We start from the raw sequence: 18,049 nt of genomic DNA on the forward strand, positions 1-18,049 counted from the left end.
GGTCACATCCATCATCTCAGCAGAACATAAATCTTCCACACCAATCTATGCATTACAGCCTTGTCTGCAGGCTGCAGGCTGTTCCAGGTGCTATTGAAAAAAGGGGGAAAAAAGGGTAGAAATAAAGGAAAACAATGAAATGGGCCCTGCAGAGCACAGGGAAAGCCAGCAGAGTAGCCAGGGTGGGCCCAGGATGCAGTGATCGACTCGCCTGTGCATCTTCCATGGAAAAAGGGATAATCTAGATTTGACCTAGATGCTGCAATCCCTACGAGTGCAGAAAACCCACACAGCTCCCAATCCAAACACATGAGCGAGCAAACAAATGCCCAGGATTCAGCAAACAAACCCAGCTCGGCTAAATTAAACCCCAGAGTTGTATTTTGGAGCAGTTCTGCAAGGAAACAAACCTTGGAAAACTCCTCCATTCCGGCTGCACCACAAACACCTCCTCCCACCACCCTCCTTCGGCCCAGCCTGGACTGCTCCATGATCAATATTCCATGTGCCCCAGCTCATGGCTTGCCCTCCAGGCAGCCCAACTGGAGAGAACCACACAAACCCCATCACTCACGCAGGCACGGAGCTCCCTGTTCAGCTCTGGGGGCTCTCACACGGGCAGGGTTATTAAATATTTCTGTGCCAGCGCAGAGGAGCCGCACACGCGGCGGCCACGGGGCCTTGGAGAAACACTCCCATCCTCAGTGATCCCATTCCTGCCTGCTCCAAAGGGCCACCTCCTCGCAGAGCAGGGCTGGGATGGAGTGGCTCAGACCCCGCTCACAGCCCCAGTTTGTGACCTGCCTTTTCCCAGTTTGAGTGAATGCGGATCCCACAAAGGTTTGAGGCAAAGAGTTTAAATCAAAAGCTCCCCGATCACCTCAGAGAGCAGCGAGGGGGAAGAGCTGCTGCATTTGCTGAGAGCTGTTTTCTCTTTTCACATGAGTCAGCTGAACAATGTTCATTCTATTCGCTTAACAGCAACAATATTCCAGAGGCTGGGAAGAGAGGAGGGTCCCACTCCGAGATTAATTAGCTGGCACTAACAAGAGTGTGTCCAATAATGAACATAAAAATCACCCAAGGAGCTGTGCTTCAGCAGGTCCCAGGTGTGGGATGCAGCCACGTCTCAGCTCCAGCATCCTCCTGCAGCTCCTTCTGCAGCTCAGCCATGGCTGCAGCAACCTCCCCCGTGCTCTGGGACAGGGATGAGATTCCAAACCCTGGGAAAGCTTCCAACCACCGCCCATGTGGAGCTGCTGGTCCATGGGTGTCCTTTGTGGTGTCCCATGGACCTGACAGGACACACTGTTAATCCTGGCTGCACTCTGCAGGATTTCCTGCCTCTGCAACACCAGGAATCACAGAATCTCCTGAAGGAGTCCACAAGGATCATCCAACCCTGCACAGACACCCTGACAATCCTGCCCTCTGCCTGAGAGCGTTGTCCAAACCCTCCTGGAGCTCTGGCAGCCTCGGGGCTGTGACCACCTCCCTGTCCAGGGAAGGAAAATGTGGTGGGAAGGAGCCAACTTTGTATCAACAGATTATGGGAACTGCCAAAGCTCCAGTGTCAGGGAAGCAGAGAAGTTTCCAGTCACCAGAACAAAGCTGCTGCCATCAAAGAGAGGCAGGAACGTTCTCTCATCCCATGAAAATTCAAGGTAGAGTTTTTCATGTTGAAGGTCCTGAGCCACAGGTCATTTCCTCACCCTCAGTGTTTGGTACTGGTAAAGGCTGCAGGGACAGCCAGAAGCACAGCACAACCTCCAAACCTGGAGAAATTAAATTACCTGGGACACTTCTCATGGCAAGAGAGGACTGAGAAGGGATGTGAGAGATGTCCACAGAGTCAAGGAATCACAGGACGGTTTGGGTTAGAAGGGACAGGAAAGGCCACCCAGTGCCACCCCCTGCCATGGGCAGGGACCTTCCACTATCCCAGGTTGCTCCAGGCTCTGTCCAGCCTGGCCTTGGACACTTCCAGGGATCCAGGGGCAGCCACAGCTGCTCTGGGCCCCCTGTGCCTCACAGGGAAGAATTTTTTCCTAATGTCCAATATAATTCTACTCTCTTTCAGCTTAAAGCCATTCCCTCTTGTCCTGGCACTCCCTGCTCTTGCAAAAAGTCTCTTTCCAGCTTCACAGTGGAAGTGAAGCTGCAAGTCCCTCTCCAGCTTCTCTCTCCTTCACGCTTCCAGTCCTGAGTGAAATCCTGCCATGCTGGTGCAGGACTGAGGGTGCCACGCGAGGCTGCTGCCTGCAGGGACCCAAACACAGCCAGGTCCTCCCCCTGCAGTGTCCAGCTGAGCTTGCCAAAGGCAGCTGCAAAACCTAAAACCTGATGGGACATGGAAAGGAGAAATCCAGGGGGTGCTGTTGAATGGAAAAACCCATTCCCAGCTCATGTCATCCTGAATCCAGTGGGACTGAGGAAGTGTTCAGGAGAGACAGTGCACCCTGGCCCTGCTGCTCCCAAGGCACTGCCTGCTTGTCCCTCTGGGAGGCACAACCACGGTGTCCATGGACCTTCCATCTGACAGCAGCTGCAGCAGCCTAAAACCTGTGGTCAGTCAGTGCTGGCGCAGGAGACAGAGCCAGCTCTTCCTCCTTCCCTCCTCCTGGTCCTGGCAGCTCCCACCCCCTGCTCCTTGGGAAGGAGCCACAGCATCTCCTGTCACAGCTCCTCCCTGCCAAAGCCTCTCCAGATCAAAGCCTGGGTCTAGGAAACAAATCCACATGTCATTATAGACCTGTTCCCGCTGATAGTCAGCATTCACAAACACTCCCTCGGGATGGAAAAAGCCTGGAGTCCAGAGGCAAATCCACTGCATCCCTTTTATCTGGGTCACTGGCCCAAGCCCCCACTGGATTGCTCCTGCCCCTCCATAACCTGACAGGAAACACATCCTGTGTCCATGGAGAAGCTTCCCTGTGTGGCTGAGGCTTCCCTGTGTCCCGAGCTGCCAGGGCTCGTGGGGCTGGAGCAGGAAGGTGAAACATGGAATGATGACATGGAATGATGACATGGAATGATGACACGCCAGCCATGGCTCTGTGCTGCTGTCCCCGCAGGTTGGGGAACGTTGCCATGGTGATGGCAGCTCCCGAGCCTCTGCAGAGCCCATGAGGGCTGCAGGACACGCTGGGATGCCCAAGGACACCTTGGGATGCCCAGGGCACGTCCCAGGGCCGGCACTGCCCCTCCCAGCCGCGCTGCCCCCGGGGCTCCCCCCGCTGCCGGGCTGTGTCCCAGGAGGGGCCGGGCTGCACTCAAGGACATTCCTGCTGCCTCCGTGCCAGGCAGGAAGATTTCGGGAGCGATTTCCATACGCAGCTGTGCCGGCCTGATAAAATGACACCGAAATAGTGCAGTAAATTATAGTGACAGGAGCCATCATCTGCGCAGCCCGCACGTGCCGGCTGCCCGGGCTTTCTTCCCCGAACAAAGCTCTGCTCTGCACAGCTAATGAGCCTGTGGGAGCCTTTCCAAGGGCAGGAAAAGCAGCAGAGCTTCATGGCAGCGGGGTTTTTTTATTTTTTATTTGCATGATTAACATTAGAGCTGCTCCATTTGCATTCAGGGTGACAATCCCAGAGCTGGCAGGAGCGCAGGTACAGCAAATAAACCCTTAAGCACCACATGAAGCAATCTCAGCTGGGGCTTCTGAAGTGACCCTTTGGTGTGACATCCCTGCTGCCATATGGGGTTTGTGACACTGGACACAGCTCTCACTTGCTGAATTCTCCTGGAGCCAGCAAGTTGCCACGGTTAAATCACATCACATCTGCTCACTGACTGCGTTGGGGCAGAAGGAAAATTACAGCCTGGAATCTCACTGACATTTTACCATGGAAAAAAAAGAAGCGTGGAAGATAAATCTAAAGGTGAAGACATCCAGGAGATATAGAACAAAAGAAAGTAAAATTATCTATTTAAACTAGAAGTCAGTTTTAATTCAATTTAACCAAACTCGTGAGCACCATTACACAAAGGCAGCAGCCCTGTTTGCAGGGTTAGGGGTCACTGGATGATGAAGCTCTCCAGTAATTACTGAATCCCTTCTGGAAAGCCTCGTGATTTGCAGGAGAGCAATAAGCCACAGAATACACATCGTTAGAAACAGAGCTGCTAAATGTGGATTCTTTCACTTACACTCATTCCTGTGCAGAGGAAAACACCCCTGGGCCCCAGGCTGGGATCAGCTGCTCTAAGGCTGCTCCTCACATCTGCCTCAGCTTGTGTCACACAAGTGCCCATTGTCACAACACCACATTTCATCTCCTCTCGTCTTTCCCTCTTCCTAAATTCAAATTTGAGGAACTCCAATGCAACAGAAGGCTCAGTTATTTAAAAGAAAATCAAGTCCTTCTAGATGTGCTCACAGTTTGCCTCCCTCAGCCTTTGGTGCTCACAGGCAAAACTACAGAAGGAAAAGAGCAAGAGTTACATTTCCCTGTGAGTGTTAATGAACAATTGAAAGCAAGCTGAGAACAGAAATGACAGGCAAAATTGCCTTGATGCTTTCAGAGCTCAGAGAAGCCCTCATCAGATCCCTCCTCTGGTCTGATTTTTGATTGTTGACTGCTCCTTTTCCAGCACTGCCCGACTCCACCGGCCCCATCTGCCAGCAGCAGAGCATGGGAGGGATCCCAGACAGGGCTGGGAGCAGAGTTAACAGGAAATAAGAGAAACACTGAAACTGGAGACAAACTCAAGCGTTTTCCAGGTAGAGTTAACACTGCACAAGGTCTCTAATTCATACCTACAGACATCAGCTCAACACCTGCTCTTTAGCTGATGGGCTGTTTAACAAGCATTTAATGATTCACTGAGTGTTTCTTGGTTTAGCTGCAAGTTCCAGGACTTTGAAAAGCTTCTCTGCATCCTCTTGCCAGCATTTGAGAGCCTGGTTGAAGAACATCCAGTGAGTGCAAGCAGAGAGGGTTCAGCCACAGGAAAGGAGCTCCAGAAGGATATCCAGATTTCTCCAGAGTCCTCAGTACCTTAAGCACTGGAGAAGGAGTTTGTGTTTTCCCCACAAATCCTTTATGAGGTAAGTTAGAACCTCCCTGGAGGTTTCTCACAGAAAAATAACAAAAGATGCCTCTATGTCCTACTTCAGTCCTCAGGTAGACTCATGTTGGTCCCTCTCCACCCAGGGAGAGCAGAACACAGGGCCGAGAGGTTTGTGAAGCCACAGGACAGCGTACACCAGCATTTTAATTTCTATCACTTTTGCTCACTGTGGCAACAAGGAAACCCCCAGAAGCACCACAGTTATTCCACACCTGATGCCACACAAAACCACAGCAGCAAAAGCCTTCGTGCAGCCAGAGAGTTGATCCATTACTCCTAAGCAGGTAATTACCTTCCAGGGGCAAAAAAATCCTTTGCCCTGCTCTCTTTGATGCTGAGCCCAGTCCAGATCCCAGCCCAGACTGTGTAATTCTGGAGCTGGCAGCAAACTCACAAAACTGACAAGTTGCTGTTGAAATTGTGCCTCTCGCTGGATTTATCTGAAGGAGGAGCTTGGAGCTCACTGAGCCATGATCTGCTCCCACAGCAACACGGCCTGGGGCTCTGAAGTTATTCTCCAGTAGCTGCACCTTGCAATTTCCAAAAAGGTCACCCCTCAATTCCTCCCTGGTTTAATAGGAAAGCTGGAGTCACCTGGGAGCAAGCAGTCCCCCCTGCAGCTTTATTCCACAAGGAGCTCATTAGCTCACCCCATTCTTTGGGAAGAAAGAGACTCTGGGTTAGAGCTGTGACCTCCCTAAAAGCACCAAAGCGGCTCTAGGCAGGAAATTCCTCCCCAGAAACCCCGGTGAGTATGGGGAAAGCACAGCTGAGGATCCAGAAACACCTCCCAGGGGGTGTGGGGGGCCCCACAGATCAGCCCCAGGCCACCCCAGGAGAATAAGCTAGATGGAGCTTCTGGAAAAGTGCTGCCCTTTCCAGGGAAGGAAGGTGGGAGAAGATGTTGAGCAGTCCAAGGAAGCTCAGCAGCAGGACATACTCAGAGCAGGGAAGAAAACTCTGAAGCACAAAGCTCAGGGACAGGCAGGGCCTGCATCCTCCACAGCCTGAGCTTGGCCTTTCTGGAAAAACTCACTGCACACAGAAGGTGCAGAATTCCCTACTAAACACAAACCACTCAGCACAACAAAGAGCAAGGGACCGACCCTGGACTCGATGCTTTCTGCTCCCACACTGGCCAAACTGGTTGGCTTCCCAGGAAGGGAATCACATCCAATGCACTGCAGACACCACAAATGTGAGTGTTCCACAGAACTCAGAGCTCCCAGGGGAACTTCTCCTTCAGGCTCTTCCCCATTCTGTCCATCAGGTTTGGAGAGTTTGTGCAAACCTGTGCTCCCTGCAGAGCTTTTGCCCTGTCAAGTTTTTACACCCATCTGTCAGCAGTTTCTATTTGTGAGGGACAGGAATGGGATCAGAGGTTCTGTTCTTTCCCAGGTTCCAAGAATTTCACAGAAGATACACATTTTAACAGATTAATTTCTAAAAGTCTTGAACTAATCAACTTTGCCTGACAGGGCAAAGTCAGCCCCACCATTTCTGCTCTTTGCCAGACAGATCTGTGTCGTACAGACACCGTTTTCAGCAAGGACTAACACAGAGAGTCAGGCCATGGTTTGTGTTAAAAGGAACCTGAAAGCTCACCCAGTCAATGGGCAGGTGTTGGACTGAAAGCTTCTTTCGACTCAGGCCCAGAGGGAAGCCAAAGCACAGGGGCTGAATTAAAACCTTTGGACAAGCTGAGATACATGAAGCCACACCAAAGTGAAATAGAAATATAGATTTTTAACTTTCAGTAGAAATATATGCTAAGTGCCTTAAACATTAAAAAGCTGCAGCAGAGACCTTAAACACAGTTCTTGCTGCAGCAGTGTTACCTTTTCACAGAATTCTTTACTTTAGACAAAATCTAGATAGAATTATACTGTTCACATTTTTTAGATAGAGTGTTCACATAAACAATAAGAGCTGATAGAAACTGTAAATGCAAATCTGTGTAATACCTGTGTAACTGTTGTGTAAGATTCACGACTGCTAGAATTAGACCAGGATAGATTAAGAAAAGGAAAACTAGAATTGTGTGTTAATCTTATTGGTCAGTTAACAAATATAATCCACACTTCTGTAAGAAAAAAATTATAGAGGAAACTAAAATTAGAAGAAGCTGTTTTCTGCCTGTTGTTTGCTGTTGCTGCTTGGCTTTATCATGTAACCCCCTTGAACTCTGCCTTCAAGACAGCTGTGAGGCTGTGAAATAAAGAACTTAGCAGAACAGCAGCCTCCTCTGCTCTTTCAGCCTGGTCCAAGACGGAAGGGGATCCCATCAAAAGCTCAACAGGCAAGGCCACCATCCACTTGACCAGGCTACTCCAGGCCCTGTCCAGCCTGGCCTTGGACACTTCCAGGCATGGGGCAGCCACAGCTGTTCTGGGCATCCTGTGCCAAGGCCTGGTGGGACTGGTCTTTAAGGTTCCTCCTGACCCAAACCAGCCTGGAGTTCTGTAATTCTACATTTCAGCCATAAAAGTCCCTCAAGCTCCCAGGCATGCTCTCTCCACTGAGAACAGAGCAAGTTTTTAAACAGTGATGAACAACTCTTTAGGTGCTACAGCTCACAGCAAGCTCCCACCACACCAAGGCTACAGAGAGCACGATGGAAAGAGCTCTGAAAATATCCAGTAGTGACCAAACTGCAGCAGTCTGGAATCTGTGCAGCAACAGAGCTAGAAGGGAGAGCAAGGGTGGTTTAAGGAACCTGAGCTGAGTTTCTGAGGTGCTGGAAGCTTTACCTTCTGCAGGAAGAGGACGATCCTGACGAGCATCTTGGCGTGCAGCTCCTCCAGGGTGAACAGAGTCCGCGGTGTGCGGATGAAGAGCTTGGTCTTGCCGTAGGCCACGTCGTGCTGGAAGCCGTGGCACTCGATGAGCTTCCTCACAGCGTCCTTGTCTGAGGGGAGGTCGTGGTTGGGCCAAGTGAATTCAGAGATCATCTTGTACCTGGAATTAAAAGGTACAATTTACAAATGTGAACTTGCCACCAAGGTGCTCGAGAAGGCCAAACTTCAACTGGTTTTGGAAAAAATGATCAACTAAACTGTAATAAAACTGAGTACAGATGGAAGAGTCTCAAGACATCCTCTGTAGGAATCATGATCCTCAAAAGACAAGAAAAATGACTAAAGGAGAGGCATGATTTTGTGAGATGCTGAAAAATAATATTGGGAGGGGCTGAATTCATCAGCACTGAACTGATGCAAGGGGACAAACTCAGCACTGGCCTCCTGCAGATTTGTCTGTTCCATTATTCACACCTTCAGTATCCAATTTTAATTTTTATTTGTTTGGTTGGGTTTTGTTTGGTTTGGTTTGGGGTTTGTTTGTGAGGAAGGAAAGCTTTGGTTTGTTCACATTCTGCATAAGGAGCCACCTGCAACCAACTGCTTTGTCAGAAAACCTGGATTTAAAAATTCTGCAAGTAATTTTTTCTCATGCATTGCTTTGGGAGCCATTTCTACCAAACTCTGTCACTTGCCCCAGCAGCAGAGCTTTGACTGCCCCAATGTGTGCAAACACTGCCTGGAACTGTGGGCCAGCCATTCCTCCCATCCTCAGTCCCCAAACTCGTTTTCCCACTAAAGAGAGATGCAGACTGGAACGAAGACATCTACAAATCAAACCCGAAGTACCGGGATCAGCCCGAGCTCTGTAAGGTTTACCAGCCCAGGAAATGCTGATTAGGGGAACAGGCGTTTGCAAAAAGCAACAATGAATTTTCTGCATAAGATTTATGGACATAATAAGAGCTGTAATAGACACTTTCCCTGGAAAGGAACCCTTAGCCGTGTCCTAAATAAAACAAGCACTCGGCGAGCTCAGCCACCTCACGTTTCAAAGCCCCCAGCCAAGGCAGGCATCAATCTCAACGCTTCAGACACCCTCAGTTCTCAGTTACACTTGAACGGCCTCACAATCACCCTTTTCCTGGGAGTGGCGGCACCGCAGGAGGCTCGGAACAGCCTCGAAGAGCCTGAATGGAAACACATCACAGCGCCGCGTTCATTCATCAAATCAGCCTTTGGAATACGCTGTGGAAGTGGGGGAAAGTGGAGGTGCACACTGTGCCTGAGCAGGGAACACCATCCCCGGGGGTTACAGGGATCTCACTGATAAATAAGCAGGATTATAAACCCCCCTTCAGGCTCCCAGGAGAAGATTTAGCACGTGCTGGCAGAAGCATTCCTGCTCTCACACACACGGACACGGGACATCAATGCTGCACGCTGGATTCTCTTCCCTGTTCTCATCAGGAAAATGTTCCTGCAATAATTCATTCACTGGGAAAAATCTCTCACCTTGAGACACTTATGTTAGCAAAAAGAAAAATAAAAGAGCAAAGTGCTGGTAATGCAAATCCCCAAGCTGGGAACAAGGCTGGGAAACAGGCTGTGGACAAGGCTATGGATCATGTGGGACCCAGGCTGTGGATCAGGCTATGGATCAGGCTGGGATCTGGGCTGTGGATCATGTGGGACCCAGGCTGTGGATCAGGCTATGGATCAGGCTATGGATCTGGGCTGTGGATCATATGGGACCCAGGCTGTGGATCAGGCTGGGACCCAGGCTATGAGCCAGGTCTGCCCCACCAAGGAGCTCAGGAGAGAAGGGATGCCATAGAACTGAAAACCTGCCCACATGTCAAGTCGTCCTCCTCCTTTCCACAGCAACCCGAGCTGTGGCATTAGAGACACCCCCTGCCGATGGCCCCCCTCCCTCCCAGCCACAGCAGGTGGAATATCCCAGCTCTCCAGCTGTTCCCGTTGTTCCCACAGCACATGTCACACAATGCCACCAACTCCTTCCCCGCAGCACAGGGCACGGCCTGGATGCCACAGCCACTCACAATCCTGGCCTGGCACTAATTATAGCCAGGCAGAGTCTGGAATAAATCTGCTCCCTGCCACCACAGCCCTGCCCCTCTCCTGCTTGCAGATCCCCACAGCTTCCAAGGTCACTCAGACATGGAACACCCCCTTCCAGCCACCTTTTGTTTCTCCTTCCCCTCTGTACCTCCCTATGGAAACACCCAACATGCATGAGGCTGCTCCTGGACATTTCCCAGTCCAGCTCTCCTAAGAACCAAGATTTCTGCAAGCCACTAAATGGTGAAGCTTTAATGAACAATACTGGGTGTGCAGCTGCAGCTGGGCCTCGCTGGGCCCTCCCAGCCTGCTGTTCACAGCTCTCAGGGTTGATTCCATGCTATGTTTGACATGGCCTGGGATAGGCATATGGATGCCTCTGTGTGGAAAGGGTTGGATTACACTCACAAACCCCTTCCTGAAACTTTTTTTTTTTTTTTTTTTTTTTTTTAATGGTAATTTATATATTAAACCAAGAGAATGCACCCCATCTGTGTCAGTGCCACGTGTGCCACCCAACTGGCCGATGCTGTGACCACGGGAAGGGACAACTTCTCCTTGTCCAACACAACATATTTCAAATGGGAAAGGGCAGCCTGGCTTGCACAGAGCTCAAAGGAAGGTTTTCTTTATCCAAGGAAAGCTTGGAAAGGACATTTATAATGGTCTTAACTGTGCTTCATTTCATTCCCCACTGAGAGAGGAGATACCAACTACCTTACAGGATTTAGGGCTAAATATCAACAAACTCTTCTCCTACAGAAAGAGAAGTTATTTTTTTGAGTTTATATACACATATAGATAAAAACCAGACACACATGTGCTCATATATAACTTTATATATGTGTTACCTCTTATCTCTCTATATCCTGATCTCGATCTCCTGGCCCCTAAGAGGAATTAGTAAAACAAACCCCAGGGATCTGTTCTGGGCTCAGAACACCTGAAAGCCTCAGGGGCCTGTCAGGGAGTTAAATGTCTGTTTGTGGACCTGAACTCCATGGTATCTTTGCAAATGGAAGCAAACAGATGATGAATTTACATCCCAAAATTGCCTCTTGTGAGTTACTCAAGATCTGTCTTAAAACTGCCCCACACGCAGGGCAGGAGTCCAGAGCTGAGGGGCCTGGAGTCCCCTCCACATTCCCAGTGTCCCAGTAAACCTGGGAAATATAAAGAAACAGAAACGCCGTGTGATCCCTGCTCAAAACCAGCTCAGAAATGTGCAGCTTGTACCACAGATCACATCCCCCAGCCCCTAAGAGGGAATGGCTCACCCAAAGACAAGGAACCAGGAATTATTGAAAAAAACCTGAAAACAATATCCAGGCCAGAGGAATATTTTTCTCCTTTTTTGAATTTAGAAAAGCCATTGCAGACCAGGTGTGGAGCAACACCACACACACAGTGTCTGATCCCTCACTCTGGATGTCAAATCCCACTCCAGGGCTGGGCAGGGCTCCTGTTCCAGCAGCCCAAAAGCTGAAGCAGTTGCCATGCACTGATTTGGTTTCCTGGCTGCAAACACTGCTGGGCTGGAGCTCACGGGAACTCATCAAACATTCATTAAAAACCAAGCAGCTGTTTATATTAATAGCGATTACACAAATCTTAAGAGTAAATTGTAATGAATTCCACATGTGAGGTGAAAGAACACTCTATCTACTGCAGAATGGTTCAGGAACGATCCCCAGCGCTGCAGACTGGACTTAGGAAGCCAGAGCCTTTCATTCCACCTTGGGTATTATGATATATCCAGGCAAATCTCCACTGTGAACAGCAAAAGATCTTTCACCAGCACTTAATTTCTAACTCATGACATCCCACCTGCTTGGATAGTTTAATTTTTTCTCACAGCCCTTTTCTCACCTGATTCAATAACAGAACAAAATCTCCAGTCACTGTTCCATCAGAGCAGGTTGAACTCGCAGGGCCCACATCAATTTAGTGAAGCCTTAAGACAAATTTCAATCTAAAACATGTAATTTGTCACAAGTCTGGCAGGAATTAAGAGGGCAAGAAGTATCAAAACCACATTTAATGGGGTCATGATACCATCCCCAGTTTTAAAGTCCAGGGGTTTTTCCCACATAATGTCACCATGCACCATCATGTGCTCCCCCAGACACACCACGTCTGTGTGTCTCTCTCGCTGCAACAATCAGACAATTCAGAGAGAAAAACACCAGTTAATTAGCTCAGGTTTTAGGGTGATACTCGGGGGAAGCACCTCATTACACATTCCTGCTGCAGAGTAACACAGCCAGTGAGTTTCAGCAGATAGGGAGCTGAGCCTGAGCAGCACAAGCACCTCAGCACAGGTGAACCAGAGCATCCATGGTTGTGTGGGATCTGCTTCAGCTTATCCAGGAGCTGATTTAAACCAAGCCCAGCCCGAGGTACTGTGCAGTGCCTGGCAGCCTCTCACCTGTGCAGGAACTTCTCGTAGGTCTGGCGGTAGGCGAAGCCGGCCCGGCGCACCCGCACGTTCTCCAGCAGCCCCAGGTACTCGACCTGGTGCCGGCACCGCTCCTCATCAAAGAGCTGCGGGGACTTCTTGTCGTTGGGCTTGATGCAGCGCACGTAGTAGGGCTCCTGGGGGACAGATCACAGCAGTGTCACCCGGGCAGAACACTCTGTGCAGACACAGCCCTTGCTGCACAAGCTGTGAGCCCAGCCCACGAGGCCTGGCTGCTCAGCAGGAATCAGAAGGTTAAAATGGAAGTGACAATAACAGTGTTTAAGAAAAGCCTGGATGTGGCACCCAGTGCCATGGTCTGGGTGACAAGGTGGTATTAGGTCATAGGCTGGACTCAATGAGCCTCAAAGGTCTTTTCCAGCCCGGCTGATTCTGTGATTCTGACGCTCCCCTCCTTCGCACCCTGCCATGACCCCTCACAGGACCCTCACAGGACCCACGTGCTCCCCACTGCAGCTCCACTGGCCTGTGCTGTGCACCCACCCAGCACCACATCCCCCTCCTCCTCTACTTTGAGGATAACAACACCAGTCCTCAGAAAGGATATCAAACCTGTGGAATTCATGGAATTCACTGCCCTGTTGGATAGAGCTTTCCCAGCATCACCTCCAAAAGCAGCCTGGTCACTCCACCACTTTTATCTGTGCTGAGCCAAGTCAGACACCCCCAATTCCAACACGGCTGAACGATGGAAAAGATGGAGCCCCAAACCCAGCTGCCTCCAGCCACCCCTTCCTCAGAACAAGCACAGGCCACCAGCACATGGGCTCCTCTTCCTGCACCACCCGGGACTTGCAGGGGGCAGGGAAGGCACAGTGGGGACAGGTGCCTTTACTCCACCCTGCAGAGGTCCTGCCCTGTGCTGCCAGGGCCGACCCTGGATGTCCAGGTGAGTCCCACGGGGTCACACTCCTTTCCCTGCCAGCCCTCCTGCACCCTGAGATAAGCCCCACACAGGTCTGTTGGAGTATTTTGATGTTTACTTTTATTTTTATGAGATTAAAGGCAGTTTTTGTTTAGGCCAATATGATCTGTAACCACACCAGCCTTTGAGGGGGGGTTACAAAGCCTTTAACCTTATGTACTTCCATCCCACTGGCTTTTGGAGTAATTTCTTCCTCTTCCTGGTTGGCCTTTGCTAACCCACTTTTAACTTTGCTGGTGTGTGGAAAAGCAATTAATAATCATAGAACCACAAAATGTTCTGAGTTAGACCCCCAAAGACCATCCAGTCCAACTCCTGCACTGACACCCCAGCAATCCCACCCTGGGCATCCCTGGGAACGGTGTCCAAACCACTCCCAGGTGTTCCTGCAGCTCTGGCAGCCTCGGGGCTGGGACCATTCCCTGGGGAGCCTGGGCAGTGCCCAGCACCCTCTGGGGGAAGAACCTTTCCCTGATCTCCAGCCTGACCCTCCCCTGGCACAGCTTCATAGAAAGCCCACTGTAGCTTTTCAAATTCTATTCTTCTAACATTAAGAGATAAAACTTTTTAAGTAGCCCTTGCAAAAGGAGCAGCACATCCTGCAGGCTGGCAGAGCCCACCCAGCCTCAGCCTCAGAGAGAACTCCAAGAGGATCCCAGTGAGCTCAGAAGGTCCCAGTATGACCAGAGACCTTCAGAGGACGTCACAGATACACACAAACTGCAGCATTCCAAAGGCAGCTCACAGCCATCTGACATGGGGATAAACGGAATACACAGCCTGGGTGACATCATAATGTGACAAAATGTCACCTTTGATAACCACAGCTGATAACCAGGAATGGCCTTTCAGCAACCTGGACCAGATGAAGCCAATGCCTGTGAAACCACCTCTAATGCTGCACTGAGGAACCTGAGGGATCCCAAAAGGGAAAGCCCAGGAATTCTCCAGAGGAGCTTGTTCTGTTCCAGCACTCCTGGATGGCCTCAAAAACCCACAACAGTAACAAAAGGGAGGAATGATCTGGGGGAAAAAAGGGATTAATTTAGTCAGAACAAATGCAAAGTTCCACATTTAGCAAGCAGAAAGAGTTGGTCAATAAAGAATGAAAAACTGATTTGACTGTGGGGCTAAAGAGATCCAGGTGTTCCAGCCAACCTGAGGCAAATCCATGCTCTTCTAGGAAAGGGCACAGGAAAATTGCAAGACAAAAAACCCAACAAATTTCTAGTTCTCTGAGCATCTCATAGAGCCAGGGCACTGCAGTTCAAGTGGGAATGTGAGTCAGTGCAGGAAAGAAGAAGAAAGATCAAAAATCCAGCAAACGTGACTCAGAGGAATTGAGGGTTCAGCCCAGAAGGACCAAGGAGGCACAGAACCCCCCTGGTGGGAGATTTTGTGTATTTAAAGGATAGATACGAGGAAATGCAAATGTTCAAAGAAGTTGAACATAGGACAAAGAAGTCATGGCTTTAACCACAGTATAAAAATTCAAATTAAGCTTCAGGAAAAGGAGGAGTGAGAACAGAATGCCTGTGGGAAGGAGGGAACATCCACCAGTGGGGAGAAGAGCCTGCAAAGGGAAGATACAGGCAGAGGTGTCTTCAAACAGGAGGTGAATTAGGTGCACTCCCAAGGTCCCCCTCAGCCCTATTTTCTAAGATTTGTCTATGATTCAGCCTTATTTCTATGATTTGAGGTCACTTACCTAATCTCAGGATAATTTTAAAGGCCCCAAATTGCCATTTCCCTTCAGTAATGCTGAGGGAACAGGATCATCCGTGGCTGTCCTGGCTAGCCCTGGCACAACCTGCAGCTTTGCAGCACCATGGAGCAGCCCATGGATCCTCCACTCCCTGCTGAGTGTGAGCCACGAACGGGCCAAGAGAGGGAGGCCTCGGAAAGCAGAGCCTCCTATCCTGAAAGCTGAGACAAGCCTCTGGATCTTCCAGGGAGAGTGTTGGGCTGGAAGGTTTCCCTGCTTTCCTAAGGATGGGATCAGCAGCACCAGGCTGTGATTTCTCCAGGAAATGTCCCTGCGGTGGGAATAGACAGCAAAAGCTGAGCCAAGCACCCACAAGGAGCTGGCAGCATCCTGGCACTGCCCACCCTCCCGGCAGCAGCCCAGGAGCAGGGATGGGTGTGAGGAGTGCGGGAGAAGCAGGAGGATGTGTGGGCAACATCCGTTCCTGCAGCATCTCCCTTCTCCCAGCCACTCCAGCGCTCCCCAAGTGCGTCAGGAACTGCTCATCCCCAGCCTTGTCTGGCTCCTCTCCCTGCACACAGGGAACTGGGAGCACTGGGAACACGGGGAATCTGTGCCCAGCTCCCAGCACACCGGCCGAGCCTGCGGGCAGAGCTCTCCTCATCCGGCTCTTCCTCAGAGCAGGGGGCTCAGACAAGGAAGGAGCACCAAGGACACGGCTTCCCCAGGGCCAGGTTGGACGGGCTTGGAGCAACCTGGGATAGTGGAAGGTGGCCCTGCCCATGGCAGGGGGGGAATGAGATGATCACAGCAGCTTCCCAGGGAACAGTCAGGGCCCAAGGAGCTCCAGGAGTGTTTGGACAACGCTCTCAGGGTGGGACTCTTGGGGTGTCTGTGCAGGGCCAGGAGTTGGATCAAAGATCTTTGAGGGTCCCTTCCAACTCAGGATATTCCGTGATTCTGAGATGAACTTTGAGGTCCCTTCCAACCCAAACCATTCCATGATGATTCCATGATGTGACACCAGGCAGCTGAGCAACAGCTCCATTCTGTGCAAGGTCTTCTCCAAGGTCACCACCACCGAGCACTTTCCTCTGCCACGGCAGCTCAGAGACTCACAGAATTATTAAGGCTGGAAAAAGCCTTTAAGATCACCAAATTCAACTGCTGACCCAGCACCACCATCAGTTCACCACAAAACCATGTCCTCAAGTCCTACATCTACAGATTTCTGAACACTTCCAGGGATGGGGACTCCACCACTGCCCTGGGCAGCTGTGCCAGGGCTGGACAACCCTTTCAGTCAAAAAAAGGTTTCCTGATATCCAATCTAAACCTTTCCTGGCATGATTTGAGGCTGTTTCCTCTTCTCCTGTCACTTGTTACCTGGGAGCAGAGCCCCACCTGGCTGCACCCTCCTGTCAGGGAGTTGGAAAGATCATTCTTTTCAACTCAGCCCATCCCAGTGACACTTGTTCCCTTTTCCTTAAGGAGAAGAAGGTGACACATAATAAGTTGGTACAATTTTAAGAGATTTAAGATATTTCTATATTCACTTTTTTGGCTTTCTCCTGGAAATCCTCTCTGCATGGAAGGTGAGAAGGTTTCCAAGGCTTTTCATTCCCTCAAGAGTCTCCTGGCAGCTCTCAGAACTTGCTGTGGGCATGGCTGCCCTGATCTGCTAAAACCTGGTTCCCATGTGACTGGGAATGAGCTGCTTAGGGAAATGCAGGACACACAGAGAACTCTGAATTACACCTGGACTTGGATGCTGGGAAAGAGCCCAAAGCTGTGAAGGTGAACGGGCAGCATTTTTCCCCTTCCCCTCCTGCTGATCTTCACCCTGGGCCACTTCCCCACCCACACCATGAGGGGCAAACCTCACTCAGTGTCAGGAGCAGGGTCACCAACACCAGATGGTGCTGGGCCAGGCCAGATCTGCCCTGTGCTGCATCTGATGGCAGGATGAATATAATCATCTAAATCCCTTGATGGGGTTGGTATCACAAATATTCCACATTCAATCCACAGAACTGCAACACCTTGGGAACAGAGCATCCAAATGAAAGGAACATGGAACGGTTTGGGTTGGAAGGGATTGTGAAGATCACCCAGTGCCACCCCCTGCCATGGGCAGGGACACCTCCCACTGTCCCAGGCTGCTCCAAGCCCCATCCAGCCTGGCCTGGGACAGTGCCAGGGATCCAGGGACAGCCACAGCTTCCCTGGACATGCCATTAGGAGCATGAATTCCAGGAAGTGTCACTCGTTCACTGCTGACACGACAGCAGCCAGTTCTCAGCTGTTCCTCACCGCTGCCACAGAACCCCCCAGCACAGGCTGGGCTGTCAGGCACAGCTCTGCCACTCAAAAATGCCAAACCCCTCGAATACGTGACTTCAGGTCCAGCACAAAGGGCCGTGACTGTGCCTGCGTTTGATATTAAAAGGCTGAAATCCTTTGGAAAGCGGGAATGGGAAGTGCCTGCACAGACAGGAGATCATCTATCAGTGCAATTACAGTGTAATTAAAGCCTCTCAGAAACGACAGCTCCTGGAGTAAATTCTAAAGTAGATTATTCCATGCTTCCAATCCCCCCAGCCCCAGCTCTTCAGGGGGATAATTATGCAGCTCCCATTCTTGCTGTAAGAGAAGTGCAATTTGTAAAGGGAAGAACTGAAATGCAGAGACACAAAGGCCCCAGCTTTGAAAGCTCTTTAGATGTCTAATTGCAGCTGATTTTATTTTTTTCAATCACGCTGAGTGATTTTTAGATTTTTAAGTGTTAAAAAGAAACCAAACCAGTTTTAAGCCATTGCACCCTAAATGAACTCCTTCTTGAAGGGTTTCTTTTCTGCACTTTATAGCTCCTTACATGAGAGAAGTGATGGGACACAGCACTGACAAATTCATGCTGGATGTGTCCAACCAGTCACAGTGGTGACATTATAATTTACCAGAGGTGAAACCTGTCAGCCTGG

General features: G+C 50.3%; 1 protein-coding gene across 1 annotated transcript in view; it reads right to left on the reverse strand.

Moving 5' to 3' along the window:
* MYO1D (myosin ID) overlaps positions 1-18,049 on the reverse strand; it is a gene marked incomplete at both ends in the record, with an annotated part of 152,400 nt that overhangs the window by 75,785 nt on the left and 58,566 nt on the right. Inside the window, 2 exons of the mRNA XM_082297298.1 lie at positions 7,830-8,037; positions 12,388-12,554. Of these exons, the coding sequence (XP_082153424.1) occupies positions 7,830-8,037; positions 12,388-12,554 (375 nt within the window). The remainder of the gene's footprint in view (positions 1-7,829; positions 8,038-12,387; positions 12,555-18,049) is intronic.

The sequence above is a fragment of the Coloeus monedula genome (assembly GCF_965178545.1).
Source record: "Coloeus monedula genome assembly, chromosome: 26".
Lineage (NCBI taxonomy): Eukaryota > Metazoa > Chordata > Aves > Passeriformes > Corvidae > Coloeus > Coloeus monedula.